Genomic DNA, 20,815 nt, shown 5'->3' on the forward strand with positions numbered 1-20,815 from the left:
AAAGTGGAAGAGTGTAAATAGATTACAATAGAATTAAATAAAATAAAAAATAATAAAAGGGTGCATAGATTTTAGCAAATATTTATAAATGTTAATTAGTTGAATCAGTTTGAGTTTTTGGCCTACGATCGGTTCCGCCATTTCAGAGATGCCAGATCTTCAAAAATATTTTATTTTTGTATTTTCTAAAATGCGGTATATCTTACAAGCCCAACCACGGTCACTCTGAAATAAAATTCAAAACAAGCTTCGCTTCTAGCGTCTATCTGGATATCGTCAATGGGTTAAAATAAACAATAAAATGGTGACCAAAGTGGAGCAGCAGTATAAGCTGCTAAACGCGGAACTAATGGAGCAGGTGCAGAAGCAGCGCTTGGAGTTAGGCGAGTACAGGAAGCGGCTGGTGGCGCTGGAGCGAGAGAACATGGAACTGCGGGAGGAACAAGTCTTGCAGAATGATCGCCAGCGATTTGAGAACATCAGCATCGTAATGGACCTGATGCAGCGCCTAAATGTCGACAAGGACAGCGTAACGACGCGGCAGGAGCCGCCTAATGTGCATACCAGACCAAGTGGCCCGCGTCGCAGCTCCAAGGACATCTGTAGGGACATGCGGAAGACCATATCCTTGGCCCGCACCACCACAACCATTTCGCCTACGAGAACCAGTTCGATTGCCAGTACAATATCGTCATCAAGTCGTCGTTCCACTGCAGAGGTGTATTCTAAAGTGGAGCCCTCTAAGGCACCAGAAGCCAAAAAGGTAACCCGTGATTTAATTGTAATACACCGTTGCTAACGCTTCTGTTCCGTTTTGCTTACAGCATACACCTCCGCCTCGAAGACCAATGGAACTTATGTTCGACGAGGACGAATCTGACGAAGATGTCAGCGAAGTACAAAGCCCAGTGCACAAGGAATGTGACAAGAAGAAGGAGGCAGAGACTGACGGTAACCAGGAGAACGATCGCCTATGCAGCATCATAGAGGAAAACTTCAGCGATGAGGCATCGGAATCATCTTCATCCTGCGAAGCCATCTATTGTGACACTACTATAGAAGGTAGTCCGCCAAAGGGCCGAACCACCACCACTCCCAGTGACCGAGCTCTCCGGGAAGTACACACAAATGTGCCGGATGCGGTGACATTGAGTAGGGGAAAAGAGTCGATAAAATCTAGGACTTGCACTTCCCGCGATGAAGGGGATTCCGTGCAGGAGCCGAGTATACAGCAGGCTAGACTAGCTGTTCCCAGGCCCAGTCACTTGTCCGGAATTTTTCCAGATATCAGCGGATCCACGCCGCGACGAAGCCTGTTCAATGGCATTTGCGAAGTGGCGGGCAGCACCAGCACGCCGAAATCCTTCCTCATTGAGGAACTGCCTTCTATTAGAATTCGAAACAGAACTACGGCACAAACAATATCGGATGATACTAATACGTCTACCACATATTTCAGCACTAGCGGACGACCTAGTCGACGCTGCCGGCCCATTAGTTTAGCGGAGCCCAACCTAAAGATCAAGATGAGAAACGAAAAGGGAAAGGCCAAAAAGTAGATGAAACTACCTTTGCACTTTTTATTTATTCTAATGTTATACAAGTTTTTTAATTAAACTCCATTTCATACAATTATAATTCACCTAATATTTTCATTTCATCAGGTCGATCATATTTTAACGATGATTTAACTGTGGCTAATACCCTTAATTTATAGCCAAATGTCGGATCCTAACTCAAGAAACTCATTTCAACACATCTAGCTAACGGGAGGAATACAATCATCATCATCCAAAGATGCCAATAGGAATTTATGTTACCCTTAAGAATAAATTAAAGTGTGAATAAAAAAACGTTTAAGTTGATTGTTTGGTAATACGTTTTTGTTGGTCTAAGCTGACGATTCGTCTTAGATGCAAACTAGGTTTATTCGGACACATCGTTGGAAACATTTACAAAAGAATGTGGGGAGCAAAGTACAAATACATTTAAATACAGTAGCAAAAGTTTATGATTTTACGTAAGCAGGCGATAATTGCACTTAGCGAGCAAGCGACATCCGATCTTTTAGACCACCTCAAACTTGCCCAGGCAGCAGTTGAGATGATCGCCTGCGTGGTTGTGGGTTGGCTGCTCCGTGTTTTCCTTGATCTCGCTAATGATGTCCTGGATCTTGTTTATGATCTGTTGCGAGTTCTCACCCTCGTTAGCTGGCTGTTCGGTACTTGCGGACGTTTCTTGTTGCTGCGACTGCGCGGGATCTGGCGGGAGCTCCACACCCAAACTGACCACCAGCTTGTTGAGCGTCTCGATTTTTTCGCGCAGCTGCTCCCGTTCCGCTTGTAAAAGTTGCATTTGGGCGGCCTTTTCGTACTCGCGCTGCTTTAGCATGCGGCGCTGTGTTTGGTAAAGGGCAATGTACTCGCCAATTGTTTCAGTTTCACCTTGCAGCTGCAGCACAAGGTGTTCCAGGCTGTGCTTCTCTTCCGTCAAGTCGGCAACCTGACTGATCAGGGTGGTGAAACGCGATTGCAAGCGTTCCACTGCTTCAGCGGTTGGCAGGGTTTTAGCTGCCAGTCTGTGGTCGTCATTGCGGACATGATCATGTGAATGATCATGAGAATGGTCGTGGGCATGATCATGAGAATGATCATGAGAATGGTTGTGGGCATGATCATGGGAATGATCGTGGTTATGATCATGACAATGATCGTGGGAATGCTCCTGTGCGTGATCATGTGGATGATCGTGTGGATGCTCATGAGTGTCATCGAGTGAATGAGAATGTGGGTGATCGTGGGTCTGGCCAAAATGCTCTTGATCCTTATGTTCCTCAGATTCATTATCCGGTGCATCTCCACCTTCTTTGCTCTGTTTTTCCTCTTGGCTATGATAAGCCTTGGCCTAAAAATATAATCGTTTTTTTTTTAATTAAAAGAAGGTCCTTTGCATTTCACAAACTCCTTTCTAGAGAAGTTGGAATATAATACCCACCTCATAGTGATGTAGGCGATCCAGCTGTTGCTGCATCATCAACTGCTGACGTTGAAGTTCCACATTCTCGTGCGAAAGTCGGATCATCTCCTCGTCTTTGAACTTAAAGCGCTCCTCGTTGGTGTGCAGCTTCTGCTCCATGCTGGTGTAGTTCTGGCGGATATCGCGGTTGGCAAACTCCTCTGCATCCAGGCGGATAACTAGTTCGGCTTTGTCATTTGTCAGTTGGACGAATCGTTGTTGCAGTTCGTCTAATTGGTTTTTCATTTCCACGTTCTGGGTTAAGGCTCGCGAGGCGGCCACTTTGTCCGATTCCATGGTGGCCAGCAGTTTCGTCTGATCCGGCTGCTCGGCTTGAAGGCGATCGAGCTGTTGTTCCAGTTCGGCTAGAGCCGACTCCTTAATTTGCAGCTGGTCGTCCTGCGACTTGATTTTCAGCTGGAATTCGTGACGCTCAAAATCGAAGTCGGCAAGACGCTCTCTTAAGGCAGCCAGTTCTTCCTGTAAGTCCTTCTGCAAGCGGAATAAGAGAGTACTAAAAACGTAATTCTAGGTTACCCAGGCGTTTACCTGATCGCTGGATTCGGCTTTAGGCAGCTGCTCCTGGTTGGCCTCTTTAAACTGGGCCTGAAGACTGAGGTTTTTTTGTATGTCCCGCTCCAAGCCGCCTACATGCTCCACCAGTTGCCGTTCCCGCTCCCTCAACGAGTTTAATTCATCGGCTAGCTCCGCATTTCGTTCGTTGAGCTTGCTGATCTCGCCGCTCTGGTGCTGTACATAATTCTGGTACTGGCCAGCTGCCTGTTCCTTATCCTGTGTAAGTTGACCCACCATAGCCTGGAGATCCCGGATCTGCTGCTCGTACATGTATTGGGTCTGAACCAGCGACTCGACTCGGTTGTCTGTGCTGACACTAGACTCGTCGGAGAGCTGACGCAGTTTTAGCTGGGCCATCTCCAGCTCGTTGGATTTTTGTGAGAGCTGCTGCTGTAGTTCCTCCTGGCGGAGGTTACTCTGCTTCAGCTGAGCCTCCAGTTCGTTGAGATGTGATAGTTGATCCTTGATTTGTGCCTGTGACTGCTGCAATTGAGCCTGGAGATGCCCGAACTGCTGGCGCTGCTGCTCGCCCGTCGACTGCTGATCCTGGTAGTGCTGCTGCAGTTGCTCCAGACGCAGATGGTTCTGGTCTTTCAGGGTGCGAAGCTCCTCCAGCTCCAGCTCGCGTTCGCGGCAGGCCAAACGAACCTTCGTGAGCTCTGCATTAAGCTGAGCCTTCTCCGCAATGATCACCTGGATGGCCTGCAGATTTGAGGTTTCAGCTAAGCCGCCATTATGTTCCGGCTCGTTTTGGGTAAAATAGGAAGCGGCTGTGGGCAAGACGGAAGGTTCCTGCTGTTGTGAACCACCGGCTCCAACTCCATTCACATTTAGCTCGCTGTCGGAGCGCTCCGACAGATTACTGGCTATGCTAACTGTGGACGAGTGCGATTGCGTGGTGGTGGCCACCAGCTCCTCCGCCCCCGGCTGGCCGTTGTTGTTGCTGGCCCGCTCCTGGTACTCCTTCAGCTGTGTCCACATAAGCATGTTAAACAAAATCAATATTAGTGGGCCAATATGTGTCCACGTCACAAGAGCAAAACAAATGTGTGTGGCACTGGTTCTCGCACCTTTTTCCTTGCAGCGGCCAACTTCTGCGCCTTGGCATCCTGCGTGTCATCGGGCATGTCCTTCGGGGTCAGCGGCGGCACCTTTGCGTCGCCTGGAGTCCACTGGGTTCGAAAGGCGAGCCCAAAAATTTAAATAAAACAAGGCAAAAGTGGCAAATTCCAAATGTTGATAACAGGTCTGGGGAATAGTGTGGCTGCAGGCGTTGAGTGCAAACATACTGCGTAAATGGGCACACTTTGCTGGAAAGTTAAGCTTTTTATTTCAATACAATTTTAGCTAGTTTTGAATATGTTGTATAAAACATATTACAATTTTAGGCTAGTAATTTTACTCAACTTTTGCAGTGATTAGTAGTTAAACCGTTCCTGAAAATCATCACAATATTTAGCTTTTTCAAGATATTTCGTAATAGTAGTTGGAGTTTGTAGAGCGGAAAATATTCCGAATATATTTTTGAGTAGAAAGGGTTTTGAAAAAAAATGATATTAAAAACAAAATTTAAAATTGAAAAAAAAAATGTCGTAGCCTCCTTCAAAGAATTAACGATCGAATTAATTTTTTAGATGATTAGATCATTTGCACTTTGATAATATATATAAACCCTTTTCTTCCATTCTGAAACGCTTTTTTTAATTGTTGCGCACATTAAAAATAATATTTCTGTTTCATCGGGGGAATAAAAATGTATCGATGAGTGCCCTGACACTTTTCAGTTAATTTCAGTCGGAGCCGCGCCGCAGTCGTATTCAAACGAAGCTAAGGGAAACCCATGCGATACGATGAGCAATCTTATCAATTGGTGCTGGTGCTTAGTGGCGATCTCCTACTGCCTTCTGTGCCTGGCACCGATCGACTATGCGGAATCAGCATTGCAGCAGACCAGATTCAACGTGAGCTTCTCTCAACTGGAATTCTGCGAAACCTACATGGCCAACCCAGGATACTTATACCGTGACTTCTTCGAAGTTCATGAACTGAGCAACAACAACAAGAAGGCCGGGGAGCGGCTACACTTGAAGTTTTACGTTATGACCTCCATGGATGCCCACATCCTGCTCTCCGTGACGAATCATATGCGATTTAATGATCGTGTCTACGAGATTGGTAGGTAGAATGCTCTAAATGTATCTATACAGATCATTCCTTTAGAGGCTGTGAACGAAAATGTTATTATCGAGATATTTTTGCTTGGGGAAATTCATAATAAAAAGGTAATATAGTTATATAAAGGTAATTTTTTGATATAAATTTATTTAATGAATAACGAGTAAGATGTGTGTAAAAATAATGACTGGTTATTTCCGTTTTATAATAAACTTTGTTAAAATTTGGGTAAAACTCAAAAAGTTCCTGTGGGACAACTTAACAATAAATCGGAATTATTAACTATTCTTGCCCAAGTAGTTTTTGAAAAACATAAAAAGAAACATAAAATTTCTTGAAACCGTCGGAATACACAACACATTTACATTGGGCCAAGTTAAACAGATAAACACCATTTATTTAAAATTTTCAACAAAGCTATCCAAACCTTCACAGCCATCATTCATCCACTTCCCCTATCAAGCAAAGGAAAACCATTGACTTGTTATTCAGAAATTTAAAAAAACACCCTGACCTTGAACTGGATGGATTTTGGGGACAGCCCACATAATGTGTTTGTTTAATATATTTATTCCGCTTGCAGTGATAGGCGCCGGCGGAAATAAGTTTTCCGCTATCCGCACCGCCATGGGAATGAGGCGTGTGGCTACGAACAGTGATTCGAACTTGGTATCACTGTACGAGCCAACGCCAATTGAGATTGTCCAGACACAAAGTAAGTCCCTTGGCCTTATCCAGTTTCCACTGTTCTTCACAGCCCAATCGCCCAATTTCATTCACAGATGGTGAGCTCTTTGTTTACATTCCCGGATTCAAGAAGGAGCCCCTGCTGAAGTTCATCGATGAATCGCCGCTGACCATCAACTATCTTAGTTTCAGCTCCTATGGCACTAACACAGCACGGTGGTTCTATGATTGCAGCTTCGATGGTTATGGTGAGGATATTTGGTTTTATTCAGAGATCAGTTTTAAAAGGCTACGTTTTGCAGATAAGGAAATAGCTAAGGTTGTGCCTAAACCAACGCCGACGCAGAAACTTCTGAACCAACTCAATTTCCAGGCGGAGAATGCCAGCTTGCCGGCGAATCTTAACTCCCTACGTTTCCACTTCAAAACGAAATCCATTGCCTACGAACAGCCCAATTCCTTGCTCCGCACGCGAATGCACATGATGCTGGTAATTAAACATGCACAAATTTATAACCCAATTATTATTATTAATAAAATGAACTTTTCAGCACTGGCAGGACCCTCGACTTAGTTGGAAACCTGCTGAATTCGATAATCAGGAGTCCTTTGAGCACAAGGACCTGCGGATATGGACGCCGAACTTAAATGTACTGAACGGCGCCCTGGACTCCATGGGTCCGGTTTTGAGATCCTTCGAGCTGCGCGTGTTTGCCAGCGGAAAAATCACCCTGTCTGCCCAGGACCTGCAGCTGACCAGTTGGTGTGTGGACAGTGCCCGAAACTGGCCGAACGAGCGGGTGACTTGCGACATCGAACTGGGACTGATTGGCCAGGAGGAGCAGGGGAACATGGCACTGATCTACGATCAGCAGAACAAGCCTATTCCGACCAACGATCACGTGAACACGCTATCCGGATGGACATTCAAGGAGGTGTCCGTGGTGCCAGTGGGCAACGATTCGAGCAGGCGATATACACCCAAGGGCATGCTCCAAACGGTGGCCGGGGATGTGGCCATAGAGTTCACGTTGCAGCGGAACAGGAACTTCTACATGACCGTCTTCTATCTGCCGTTGATTGGTAAACTTTCTTATGCTATTTCCACAGAAAAATAACTTTCCGTTGCGTCGCTTTCAAAGACTTTTCGATTCCTATACAAATTTGTATCTGAAAAGTGATATTAGATACCATTTAATTGAATACAACTCTTGTATTTTCAGCCTGCCAGATGTTTTTGGTAATGTCGTTTGTGCTGCGATCTACTCGTAGAAGCGCCCTCATCCTAATCACTTTGCTGATAAATGCCTGGGGTCTTATGTACATGACGCGCTACGCATCTCCGCACTATGTGCCGCCTCTAAGTAAGCAAATCTACTCTTAATTATTTTGTCAGTTGCCAAGACAACCAATTCCGAAATTGTATGAGTCATATCCGTTTTTTGAAATCATTAGAAAACTGAATATTATCATGAGCAATTTAATACCACTTGTTTATATTCTTCAATGCTAAATAATAGTTATTCAAACATTTCAATTGTTACTTTCTAATTACAGTGACAAACTTAATTATTGGCACAGCAAGCATGTTAAACTTTGAGGCTATTTTTCTTCTTATAATATGCTGATATTAAAATAAAACAAAATATTTTTAGATAGAATCATTAATTTTTTGTTAAATACAAGTGACTTCATTAATTTATCTTTTATAAATAATTTATTAAAAATAAAAAACCAAAGAATGGACCAAATTTGCCTGAACAAAATTATTGGCACACTTGGGTTTTAATTAACTATTTTATTAAAACTTTATCGATTTGCCCACTTTTTTTTTTAATTATCACATTTGCCTCTATAATCTTAATGGTATAATGATTAATTTTATAGCAAAAATTGTTTTAGTGCCTTAAAATAAAGGAAAAGTTGTTTGACTTTACAAGGTAAAAATAAAATCAACCGCATGTGTCCAAAAATTAAAATTTAATAAGCAGGATCAATGCAAATCGAAAGTAAACATTGGGGAAAGGATGCCCAGAAGCCATTTTTCCCATTCGGAGTCCTTTGCCGCATTTAAAGGACCCACGCAGTTGCAAAATGCAGGGCACACTGGCTAATCCATGGCTTTGAGAGGCCAGGAAAGCGTAAGGATCGTATAAAAGGACAATGTCAACCCCCAGATCTCCTCAACACGTATCGAAGTTGATGATAAGAAGGACTTTGGTAAGGATATTCACCCAACAGCCTTTTTTCAGGCCCTGCATGATGGTTTCTACAAATGAATTGCTCCTAGAAAAAATCCATCGGCTTGAAAAGGGTTCTAACATAAGCTCTTTGCTTGGGGAAAGGATAATTAAATCATACGAGAAGGTTGAAAGGACCCAAAAGTCGATTGGCATACTCAGATATAAATTTTGCTGCACTAAAAGGTTGTTTTTGACTTTTAAAATCTATTGATTTTTTCTAGGTTCAATTCGTTTGTAGAAACCATCATGCAGGGCCTAAAAAAAGGCTGTTGGGTGAATATCCTTACCAAAGTCCTTCTTATCATCAACTTCGATACGTGTTGAGGAGATCTGGGGGTTGACATTGTCCTTTTATACGATCCTTACGCTTTCCTGGCCTCTCAAAGCCATGGATTAGCCAGTGTGCCCTGCATTTTGCAACTGCGTGGGTCCTTTAAATGCGGTAAAGGACTCCGAATGGGAAAAATGGCTTCTGGGCATCCTTTCCCCAATGTTTACTTTCGATTTGCATTGATCCTGCTTATTAAATTTTAATTTTTGGACACATGCGGTTGATTTTATTTTTACCTTGTAAAGTCAAACAACTTTTCCTTTATTTTAAGGCACTAAAACAATTTTTGCTATAAAATTAATCATTATACCATTAAGATTATAGAGGCAAATGTGATAATTAAAAAAAAAGTGGGCAAATCGATAAAGTTTTAATAAAATAGTTAATTAAAACCCAAGTGTGCCAATAATTTTGTTCAGGCAAATTTGGTCCATTCTTTGGTTTTTTATTTTTAATAAATTATTTATAAAAGATAAATTAATGAAGTCACTTGTATTTAACATAAAATTAATGATTCTATCTAAAAATATTTTGTTTTATTTTAATATCAGCATATTATAAGAAGAAAAATAGCCTCAAAGTTTAACATGCTTGCTGTGCCAATAATTAAGTTTGTCACTGTACTTTAATATTCCCTTTTAAAACTTGTGTAGTTAACAAACTATGGGTCGATTTCTCCATGTCATGTTAAGGTTTTAGTTTGAAATCTGTCAATTCTAAGAACTAATTTTTGTTTTGCCAACTGACGTTCTCAGTTAAGTAAACTCTCACATGATATTAAAAATGTAAGTGATTTCAAAACAGCAATAAACCTCAATGTCATAACTTAACCTGACTTTGAGAAATCGGTCCTAAGTTAATTTCTGATTCAAACGAGAAAAGGCAATTTGACAGTTTCCTTTTATTAGTTATTAATCTTATATTCATTTCCCCACAGTGTCGGCATACAAGAGTGTAATGATGGCCACCACCTATTGCTACATTCTGCACATTTGCATTATATGGCTGGAGTTATATCCACCCAGGACGAAGGCGCCAGATTGCTTGGTTGCCGTGTTAAACTCCACGTTATTACGTTGTTTTCTAGGGTTGAGACCCGCGGATGTGAGTGGCTTAAGAAATGTTGAGTGTAGAGATATTATAATTCATATTATTTTCTGCAGTCCAGTGACTATTGTCAAATTCAGGGAAGGCCATGGCCCCATCTCGCCAAGATTCTGAACAACTTTAGCTCCATAGTGATCATCGTTATCTTCGCCATCATAAATATTACGACTGGGATTTGAAAAATAGAATTTTCCTTTATTTTGCCTTTAAAAGAATATTAATAGTTTCTTAAATAAATAAGAAGTGTACAGATAGTAAAGATTTTTCGACTACAGGTTGGAAATGTGGGAAAGTACGAAAGGGATAACGTGCCTCGGCTGTTGCAACTCCTCGCAGGTCTCTGCTCCATCTGCTCCATCTCCGATCCGGGATCGACTTGGAGTGTTTTGGTACCGGAGCTTAGTGGTAGCCGTAGCCGTGGCCATCGTAGCCACCGTAGCCTCCCAGGGACAGGGCCGGAGCAGAGTAGGATTTCACCAGGGCCGGAGCTGCGTAGCTGATGGCTGGAGCCGCGTAGGATTTCACCACCGTGGGAGCAGCGTAGCTGATGGCGGGCGCAGCATGGGCATAGCTGATTGCCGGAGCAGCATACGATTTGTAGACCGGAGCAGCTGCAGCATAGCTGATGGCCGGCGCAGCGTACGACTTTACAATGGGCGTGGCATGGGAGACAACCTGTTGGTAAGAAAGAACACGATTAGCACTATCTGGGAAATAATATTTTGAAAACAAAATTTAGCTTATAAATTCTACTTTTGAAACATCTTATAAATATATATTTTTTAAAGATCAATATGTCAGGCATTAAAGACTTTGTTGTTTTTTTCTGATATGGTACCCCATCCTATTAAATGGAATTAAAATAAATTAGTATTGTCTTTCTAGACGAGCGGAAAGCTACAGTTATTAATGCTATTGTTACTGGTTAGTTTTTAGTTTTAAGCCTTAAGCTAGCTTTATATAAATTAATGAATAACTTTTTCAATTTGATACTAATCTTACCGAGCTGAAGTGCGAGTAGCTGGTGGCCGGAGCTGCCACCTTGACCACCGGAGCAGCCACTGCCACTGGAGCCGCATAGGACTTGACCACCGTGGGCGCGGCGTAGCTGATGGCAGGAGCAGCATGGGCGTAGCTGATGGCCGGAGCAGCATAGGACTTGATCACAGGAGCTGGAGCCGCATAGGAGATGGCAGGAGCGGCATAAGACTTAATCACCGGAGCTGCGGCCGCGTAAGTAATGGCAGGAGCAGCATGCGCATAGCTATAGTCTGGCGCCGAGTGTCCATAGTCCAGAAGTCCAGGAGCGGCATTGGCAACAGCCAGCAGAGTGGTGAGGATCTGGTGGAGCACAAAGAACAACAAGTTATCTAACTAACCAAATTTTAACCGAAAATTCAATAACAATTTTATAGATTTGAACTGATATAATTTTAACCAAGAAAATAGTTAGTAAGGAATAAGCTAATCATAAGCTATCATTTCAATAAACCTTTTGTTCGTATCAGAATTATTTTTATAAGGATATCCTGATGAATGATATTTTTATCCTTTTATCTGTTCTTCAGATCCTGTGAGCAACTTAAGCTCTTAAACTCTGATGGTTGATATTTCCGAAGAAAATGAAAGGTGACAAGCAAAAATTTGCAAAGAATCAAAAGCTTGTTGAAAACAATAACTTGAAGTAAGAACAGATTAACTAGATCGTTTTTCGATTTCGGAGTTCCTAATGTGTGATAGTCCTGATCCTTGGCCCGATGATCCTTTCGCACCCCCCACTCACCAGAAGTTTCATGGTAGCGCTGGATAACGAATCACTTGGCTTGGAGGGAGAATTGCAACTGTAAGTGGATTGCGTGCATTGCGTTACTTTTATACTCCTCGGTGGCAGACCACGCACTCGTACTCGTACTCTCGAACGGACGGTGGACCGGCGGACCGGTGGACCGGCGGACATTCGGACGAGCGGACAGATCTTGACTAGATTTCGATCTGAGCGTCGGACAAACAGTCAGTGAGCAGTCAACAAAGCGGGCCAAGCAGCACCAATTTGTGAAGTATCTCGGCTGAAGTGAAACTGCAATTCTCGTGGCCGCTGCTTGGAGAGCCCCAAAACGGATGACGCAACGATCTGGAGCTCGGAGCTGGGAGTTAGGAGCTCGGATCTGAAGGCAGACCACTTGCCGACTAAGGAGTCGCAGGAAAGGCGGCATTTCCACTGGGGGTGCTGGTGCCTCAAATTCGAAAGCGCGCGCTAATTGAATTCGCTGATTAGCTGGCCAATTTTAGACAACACCACACCCATCGAAAACATCCAGCCTTGCCGCTAACAACTTAATTAGCCAATGGAGAATGCCGTCTAATTGTTATCGAAGCTATTCTCGTAACAATTCTCGGTGTCGCTGGGAAATTCTCCCCAAATTGCATAATGAACGCTTGCCAAATCGGCGAACGCCAGCCCAAAACAATCCCCGGCTGGCCGAAACATCTAGGCGAGCTTTTCATATTTATCTTTATCGTGCCTCGAATGCCGCTGCGTGCCACATTTGACCATATTGGATGGGCGATTTCAGCCGCAGCCACGCCGTCTCGTCTCGAGGACACTTGTGCGTGGAGGGGGATCAGATCGAATCGGATCGGATCGGTTTGGATCGGCTTGAGGCCCCAGAGTTCCCCAGTTCCCCGTTTCCAGCTCCCCATCGATCGAGCGATCGATCGGGTGTCTGCCCCTTCTCCGACTGAATTCGCATCTGGCAGCTCGTGGGATTTTTTATTGCCGCCATGATTAACCCCATGGGGTGGACAGGGGTACGGAGCGATGACTAGCTGCAATGGCATTGGGTCATCAAAAGATTAATTATGCTACAAATCTTTCAAAATTTGCCCTGGCTTTACAACATTCTTATCTCAGATTAATGACGTCGTAAATAATGATTAGATGACTAATTCGCATGTTAAATATACAGCCGGCCAAAATTATGTGAGTTTGTAATATTTTATAGATTACCTAAGTGGGCTACATTTTAATAAAGAGTTTATTGTTATATTGCTTAATTAAATTTTTGCCCCATTAAATAATGCCTACATCGAAAACTTTCAAACATGGAAATACATCTGCATACTGTTTATTGTGCACGTGATTAAAATTTGAATACAAGCTCTAATTTATTAGAAATATAAATTTATTTATGAGCGCAATTAAAAATTAATGTGATTAGCCAAATGTTTGTTCAAGGAAAATGTTGTGCATATAGCCCATATTTATATACATATATTTTTTTGTTCTAGCTTTTAAATACTCATCTTCATATAAAATGCAGACGAAAACTTAGATCGAGTAAGTGTTACACCTTTATCAAATAAACTTTTAATACTCTCCCTGCTTTCCACGTGTTAAGTCACAGAAAATTGCAATAATTCGTAATGTCTCGGATTGGAGCATGCAACTTGCAGCACTTCAGTGGAGTTTCCTCTTGAGAGGCCTCGAAAACACCACAGCAACATCTCAAAAATGTTTAGCACTCGGGGCGAAAGAGACAGCATGAGAGGGCCGAGAGAGACAGAGAGTCACCTGCGATCGGAGTTCATGCATAAATCATGCCAGTGGAATGTGATTTATGTGAAATCTATTAGCAAATATTAAGTCAATAGCGGCAATTGTTGCCAGTGGTCGGCGACTGCCAAACAAGTGTTCCATGTCCAATTCGATGCGGACAGATCGGTTGGTTTATAAATAAAAGATTTCCCAGCCACTGCCCCACATTTTGGCCAGGTGGAAAGCAATTTTCCAGCAATCGATCGGGCCAGAAAGAAGGGTGGCAAACTCGAATGCCAAATTGCCACACCACACTAAATGCCGATTTAAGGCGCTCAGCGACCCCCTCTGCATTTTGGTTTCGATCGAGCCGAGTCTTTAGCCGAATTTGGCGATCGGGCGGCGTGCGCTCCAAAATGGGTGCAAAATGCCGCGGATTTTGGATGACGGGCCTAATTAGCCACTGGTCACAGAATAGATGAGAATTCGAGACGATTGCCCAATGGCTCGCAGGCGCAGAATTCTTCGCGGTGCACGCGGCGTATGCGTTATTTTTCAATCCATTCAATTAATTAACGCCGCTGCATTTGACTTGCAAATGCTTCGCGGAACGGCCAAGAAAAACATTGCCAAATGGAAAAACGCTGCTTAATTAAATCAGAAATAAACGACGAATTCAACTAGCCAGAAAAACCAAATAAAAACCGCGTGGCATTTATGACGCTTTGCCTGAATTAATGAATGAATCGTGGTGGACATGGAAGTGGATTTGGATTTGGGAGCTGACAAACTTCGAGCCTCGCTCCTGACGTGACTGGGAGTCTTTACTATGCACAGAGCAGGTTTTGGTGTTTTTGGGGGCAATTCAATATTATTAATTGATAAGAGCCTATTATTATATTTTATAGGCAACACATTGAATAATATATGAAGAAAAAAGGAAAATATTGATTTACATTAGAAAACATTTAAAACTTTAATAGATTCATATCAAATCCTAACTGAAAACTTTTTTTGTTGTGTATTTTGAAGACATTTTGCATTTGGCAATCCTAACTAAAAGCGAACCAATGACAGTTTCGACTGCATGAATTGCCTGCGTTTTTCTCGCCTTTTTGTTTGTTTTTCGTCAACAGGATTTGGCGGTAAGTGTCTTATTTATGGGATGACTGCGTCGAGGTGGTCAGTTGTGAAACTGTTATTGCCTTGGTAAAAGAAGAAGTTTATGGTGGTTGTGGTAAAAGATGCACTTGCTCAGTGTTTATTTAGATACTGGCCATAGATTTGTATATACAAAGGTCAGAAGTCCTTATTTATTAATTTATTTATTTATTTGTTCTGGTCGAATCAAACTAAACAATCCTGGCCGAAAATGCACCACACTTATTATTAATTATTTGTATCTATTTCGGTTTCAATTTAAATTGGTTGGCTGAAAGCTTTAATTGAACGGCAGCTTTGTTGGAGTTCTCAGCTCAAACACAAGCTTGGCTTAGTGGCGCCATCTGACAGTCAGTTTCTTAAACTTATATAGCCGACAGATGGCGATACTCAATTATTTAATGTTCCGCATGTATTTACTATGTAAGTAATTTCCTAGCAAATATTAAAATTAGACACAAATTAATTTATAAAGCTATGAATGCTATGAATTTTGTATTAATAGTAATAAATTACTAAGACTATTCGAACAGCTACCGAAGATAGGACAAACCGTAATATAAACTACCTTTTTTTTAACATTTACAAATATATTATATATATCCAATAAATTTTTTTATTAGTGCAACTTTTGTTTGCGAAGTTAGATTTGTTTTTTGTTATATTTAGTATTTAATATGAACTTTATATTGGGCTGTGTCTATTTTCTTTGTCTCAACTTACTGAGGTAACAGACAATGCAAAAGCCGAAATCTATTTTCGACAAATATTTCACAACCCCATTAAATTTTAATAACTATTATTTTCACCCTAATCCAATTAATTAAAAATCCCTCGCACATTTAACTCACCCATTCCTTCGCTTATCGATTTCGCTCCCCAGCATTTCCATAGTAAAAACGGCACCCCAATCAATACAAGACCCAGAGACTCGAATAAATTTAGATCAAAGTCACTGAAGTTAATGACGTATGAGCAATGCACAGCGCAGCTTTGGGGTGTCCACGATTTAAAGGGGTTAAATAACGGTCACCGATTTGCTCCCATCAGAATCCAACAGGTGAATGAGTGGGTGGAATGGGGTGGGTGGATGGACTTCGCTGACCACTGACCTTAAAATTCAGGTTATGTTAAGGAATGGCCCCGTTAGAGTGATTGATGGGAACCTATTTTAAAGTACAACTTAAGTATACATATTTATAAAAGTGTTATAATAAAAGAAAAAACATTTAATTCTACTTTTAAGCCTAGATTATGAACTATTTAATTACACACTCTCCACTGACTGCACATTCGAGATTTGTTTTTTTTGTGCGTTTGTCAAGTGCAGTTTGAAATTCAAGTTGCCTAATAACTTAAAACCCCAAGCAGCTTTAATGGCCATAATTCGTCTAGGCCGAAGAAGAAGAAGAACCCAAAGGCAAAAGCCAAAAGGAGTGTCGTGTTGTTGTTGCCATTGCTTTTCTTGTTATTGCTGTTGCAAGTGCGGTGTTAATGTTGTTGTTGTAGCAGCACTATTGACATTATTGATGGAAATTCTTTTGTGTTTTACGGGGAAAAGAAAAAGAACGAAGAAAGTAAAACTCCCTCGAAGAATGCCGAATTTCTAATGCTCTGAAAGCATCAACGATCAAATTAACAAGACTTTTCTTTTTTTTAGTTTCATGTCAATCACATGAGAAAGAAATAATACAATTTTTAATAATTTACTATTAAAGTGCTATTTTATGTCAATATTTTATATCTATGTATTATTTTTTTATTTCGTTTGATATACATTTTTTTGGATTTAAAAAGCTGAAAAAAAGTTAAGGTTACAAAATTATACCAATTTTTTTGTTTTCTATTTTAATTTCTATCAATGCTTTTGCTTATTAGTTTTTTTTGCTTACTAATTATAAGCTGTTTTTGAAAACCAAAATACTTAAATTCTGTAATATTTAGGGTACATTCGGGTAAGAAGAAGCGACGCGCGCTGTTTACTCTTTCTTAGCAGCAAATGAAAGCCCAACGTAGACGTCGCTTATGTGGACAGGTGCAGTGCCCAGGTAAATTCAGGTGTGTGCGTGTGTTTGCCTCCGTTTTCGTATGCCGTCCGTCTGTTTTTCGAATGCAGCCGAATGCCGATAGCAATACCAGTACCAATACCAATATCCATAACCAGGCCCAAACCCAGACCCAAGGCAAATCCCCCGACTTCTGGGCCCAAACGAACAGTTATGCAAATCGAGAAGAGGCGCACCTCCCCCTCCCGCCCCTTCCTTTGTTATTCTCCCACTCGAGAGGTTTACTTTTTTTGTGTATTTAGCGCCTAATACCCAAGTTTATGTCGCTTAATTATAGACCTTAAGCAGCCGCCGCGAACCGTTGGGCTAACATGCTAATCGGTAAGCCGAGGGGCTGACCCCCTTTTCCCATCCTGGCGGCAGTATCGAATGACCTTCTTCTGATCTGAGACGCCACTTGATGATCGAATAGGGATAATTATGGAAATTCTAGTAGCTTGGGAGCGGATATCCGCGATGCGAAAACTTTTGTTAGCCTTTTGGGTAATCGATAGTTAGCTTCTATCCCACATCGATCGCCGGCCATTTTTGGTCAACTATTAAGAGGATTTGGCCAATTCGGTAGCAAGCATAATGGAACAGAATCGAACGCAGATCTGCTTTTAATATGGCTTAAATAACTCTCAGCCACCACGATTAATTTGCCATAAATGTTCGGCTTTAATTGGCCGACGAGTGGGAGTGTTAACTAAGGAAAGTGTTCGCCAAAAGAACTCAGTATGAATACAATACTGGAAATACACTGATATCATAAATTAACATTGATTGTGGACATTGAAATGTAAAACTTATATGCATTGAATTGCTAAGAATTAATTTTGTATTATTCTTAATAAATACAAAATACTTAAAATATATTAATTGATTATAAATTAAAAATGTTGTACAGATTGCATTTCGAAATATAATCTTTGCATTTTTCTTTACTTATAACTATTATTCTCAGTGTGTTACCACATGAATATGATGTAAAGTTTTTCAGCTGGCATTGGGAGATAAGAGTGAAAACACATTTCCAGATGCACTTTGCCCTTTACACGAAATTTGAATGCCAAACGGACTGCATTCACAAGTGACCACCCAACAGGTGGGCGGTGATCCAGTGGGTGGTTTTTCAGTAGGTGGTTTTCCAGTGGGCCGCGGGCAGTAGTTGTCCTTCACGTGCCCTTTTCCCTACGACATTAAACGAAGCAGTGATAGGTTGATTAAAGCACTTAATCAAATACTGAATATTAAGTGCACTTATAATGAATTCAATTTATCGGAAATGTTAATTGTATTATAATACACGGAGGGAAGAATACCTTATACATTATTAAGCACATAATAAATTTTTAATTAAATAAATCTAAATCTATCTAAAATACATTTTTTGTTAATTTTGAGCTACAATTGGTACTTTTATAAAATTAATATTTATTTATATATATACAATTTTACTAGGGAATACAAATTAACAACCCTAAAAATTATTTAAGAAAATTATTTATCAAGATTCATGTTTAGCTTAAAGCATTTCCATGGCTTTATAATAGAATAGAAAATTATTTTAAAGAAATTAAAAAATATTTTTCAATAATTTGGTCCAAAACATTTTGTTAAACTTATGGTAAAATGTAAAACAAAAAATAAATTGTTATTTAATATACTACTTTTTATTAATTCTCTTTCACTCAATGGACCATTAAGCTCTCTCCCTCTCTTTCCCAGTCTAGCTATTCAACACCCACAACTTCACGAGTGAAATAAAGAGCGGTGCTTTTTGTTTTTGTACTGGCCCCACTTGTTGCTCTCAGAGAGTCACTCTTCGTGGGAGAGTCTTTGAGTGAAAGAGAGCAATGAAAAGGGAGCGGGGCACTGTGGAATCAGTAAACGCAGAAAATCATTAAAATTAAAATATCTATTTTTCGTTAAATGAAATTTTGAGATATTATTAACATTAATATATTTTTAGAATGTCTTTTTAATGTTTGAATGTTTATTTTCTTAGTTTAAAATCAAAATTTGGCTTTAAAATATGGAGCTTTGTTTGTGTAAATGCACACGTGTACTGACACTTTTTTAAGTTTCTTTAATATTTAAAACATTAGTCTAAAAATCACAAGCTTATTCATAATAAAAAATATGTAAAATATTAACTATTTTGTTAAGCAAAGTAAACTATGAACAATTAAGCAAATATTTTAAAAATTTAAATTACCTAATTTCTAGCTCCACTACAACTCTCTGTCAAGGGGAGCATCAGTATAGGCGTCTCTTCCCACTGTGCGTTGGGGAGAGAGCGAGAGACTCCAACTATTTAAACCACATCGCAACGAAACTCGCGCTCAATCTTTGTTTTCGCAGCGCGGCGGTCGCATCGGAGTCGAAAATTCGAATTAGAGGTGCTCGAAGAACTCGAAAAATACTATTGGATAGTTTTGAATAAATTTTATTGATTTTTGTATTCACATCGCGGTTTTTGGGATTTGCACTTACATTGAAGTGTTCTGTTTAAATTTTTAAAAAGTGTTTCAAAGTGCGAATCAAACTAGTAAATCAAAAGCAAATCGCAAATCCTTGAGAAACAAACAATAAGAAGTGAAAATTAGCAACAATTCAATGCTTTCTCTTATCAGTGTGGACATTATATTTAAAAAAAAAAATTAATTTCTGTGAATTCACCAACAAGTTCAACCGAAACCACAAACTGAATGCTATGCAAATATACGACCGATAAAATTGCTTTTTTTTCCATAAAAATAATTTTTCTGATTATTCCGATAAATGGGCTTACAACAAAAACATAAACAGAAAAAGGAAACAAGTGTGTGTGCAATTGCAATGAAGAATGTGCTGAGCAAATAAGGCAAATAACAACGATTTAACTGTAACCCAAACTCTACACTGAGAACATAACAATACAAGAAAGAACATTTATTTGAACATTTTAAGCATGATCGTGTCGCATTTAGATTCTTTTAACTATAATCAACAAAATTTAGAAACGTTTTTACAAATAACCGATTTAAATTCAAAGTTATTAGTGGTGCCAGAGTAAATAGAATTATCAATAAATTTTCGGATTTAGGACACATTATAGTAAATATTCTCTATTAGGGAAGCACGATTTCGTGTCGGAACTCCATTCAGTTTTTTCTTGAATTTTTTCTCTGTACTCTTGAAAGGGGAATACAAAAAAGACAGGTTGATTGATTTGTGCAAAAGGGAATTTGAGACACTTAAGTTATTACCAAGTTCAGTGAGCAAACGCCCTAATGTCAAGGTCTTTCGCTTTGGGATCGAGTTTTAGCCTAATGGACTTGACCCCCATTTTTGGGGGCTCTACGAAATCCGCAGCTTAAGTTACCAAAAACGTATTTTCTCAATTAGAGTTGCGGCCTTTTGTCTTAAATTGCGATATGTGGTGAAACAAAATATTTATGTATATATCAATTATAATTTTTTTGGACAATTTTCCTAATTCTTGGTTTTTTCTCTTAAAATGTTTAGTAACCCATAAAACCTAACGACAATTCACATAAACAAACAAAAAAACGTTAAAAAAACAACAGAGTGTAAAAAAAGTTTAGCAACCGCGAAAACAACTTACGAATTTTCACAACAACTTGATGTTTTGTAACGGATTTTCAAGAAACTGGTAAAAACTTTATTGTGGATTCTTCTTCGCAACTGCGGCTAGATTTTTGTGCCCCTCTGCGAATTTTTGGAGAACGGAAAGCATTTGCGGTAAGTTGTGCTAATTATGGCTTTAATATATATAGCTCCCTATTTTAATACAGTATCTTAGGCATGAATCACGCGAGGAATCTAAATAGGAGTCTGCCCTTTTATGAATCAGCTACTTACAAGCGGTGCCCCACATTCACAAGTGATATAAATAGAAAACTTTGATAAAATAATAGCATTCAAATTGCAA

The 20,815-nt window shown here is 40.3% G+C and overlaps 5 protein-coding genes across 6 annotated transcripts in view; 3 read left to right on the forward strand and 2 right to left on the reverse strand.

Moving 5' to 3' along the window:
- The first annotated feature begins 234 nt into the window (after positions 1-234).
- LOC108053799 (shugoshin) lies at positions 235-1,638 on the forward strand. The gene is made up of 2 exons (XM_017136527.2): positions 235-763; positions 825-1,638. Exons 1-2 carry the CDS (start codon positions 302-304, stop codon positions 1,557-1,559), a joined length of 1,197 nt encoding a protein of 398 aa, XP_016992016.1. The 5' UTR covers positions 235-301; the 3' UTR covers positions 1,560-1,638.
- Positions 1,639-1,861: 223 nt separating this feature from the next.
- On the reverse strand, positions 1,862-4,861 carry LOC108053789 (golgin subfamily A member 2). Its single transcript, XM_017136515.2, has 4 exons — positions 4,662-4,861; positions 3,565-4,560; positions 2,995-3,507; positions 1,862-2,904 (listed from the first exon to the last, which is right to left on the reverse strand). Exons 1-4 carry the CDS (start codon positions 4,716-4,718, stop codon positions 2,068-2,070), a joined length of 2,403 nt encoding a protein of 800 aa, XP_016992004.2. The 5' UTR covers positions 4,719-4,861; the 3' UTR covers positions 1,862-2,067.
- Positions 4,862-5,392: 531 nt separating this feature from the next.
- Positions 5,393-10,400, forward strand: LOC108053778 (acetylcholine receptor subunit beta). The gene is made up of 8 exons (XM_017136505.1): positions 5,393-5,766; positions 6,350-6,481; positions 6,549-6,701; positions 6,756-6,943; positions 7,005-7,536; positions 7,677-7,817; positions 9,965-10,131; positions 10,191-10,400. The coding sequence occupies exons 1-8, from the start codon at positions 5,442-5,444 to the stop codon at positions 10,311-10,313; spliced, it is 1,761 nt and encodes a 586-aa protein (XP_016991994.1). The 5' UTR covers positions 5,393-5,441; the 3' UTR covers positions 10,314-10,400.
- A 133-nt stretch (positions 10,401-10,533) lies between these two features.
- LOC108052663 (cuticle protein 16.5) lies at positions 10,534-12,091 on the reverse strand. The gene is made up of 3 exons (XM_044456588.1): positions 11,918-12,091; positions 11,137-11,475; positions 10,534-10,809 (listed from the first exon to the last, which is right to left on the reverse strand). Exons 1-3 carry the CDS (start codon positions 12,089-12,091, stop codon positions 10,534-10,536), a joined length of 789 nt encoding a protein of 262 aa, XP_044312523.1.
- A 7,125-nt stretch (positions 12,092-19,216) lies between these two features.
- LOC108041690 (serine-rich adhesin for platelets) overlaps positions 19,217-20,815 on the forward strand; it is a 46,233-nt gene continuing 44,634 nt past the window's right edge. The window contains exons 1-2 of one of the 2 annotated variants that reach the window (XM_044456498.1): positions 19,217-19,280; positions 20,389-20,625. The gene's annotated coding sequence lies outside the window, so the exon portion shown is untranslated. Of the gene's footprint in view, positions 19,766-20,388; positions 20,626-20,815 lie in introns of both variants that reach the window. The other variant, XM_044456499.1, reaches the window with a different exon arrangement.

This window comes from Drosophila rhopaloa, unplaced genomic scaffold (assembly GCF_018152115.1).
Source record: "Drosophila rhopaloa isolate 14029-0021.01 unplaced genomic scaffold, ASM1815211v1 contig_115, whole genome shotgun sequence".
In the NCBI taxonomy this organism is placed as follows: domain Eukaryota; kingdom Metazoa; phylum Arthropoda; class Insecta; order Diptera; family Drosophilidae; genus Drosophila; species Drosophila rhopaloa.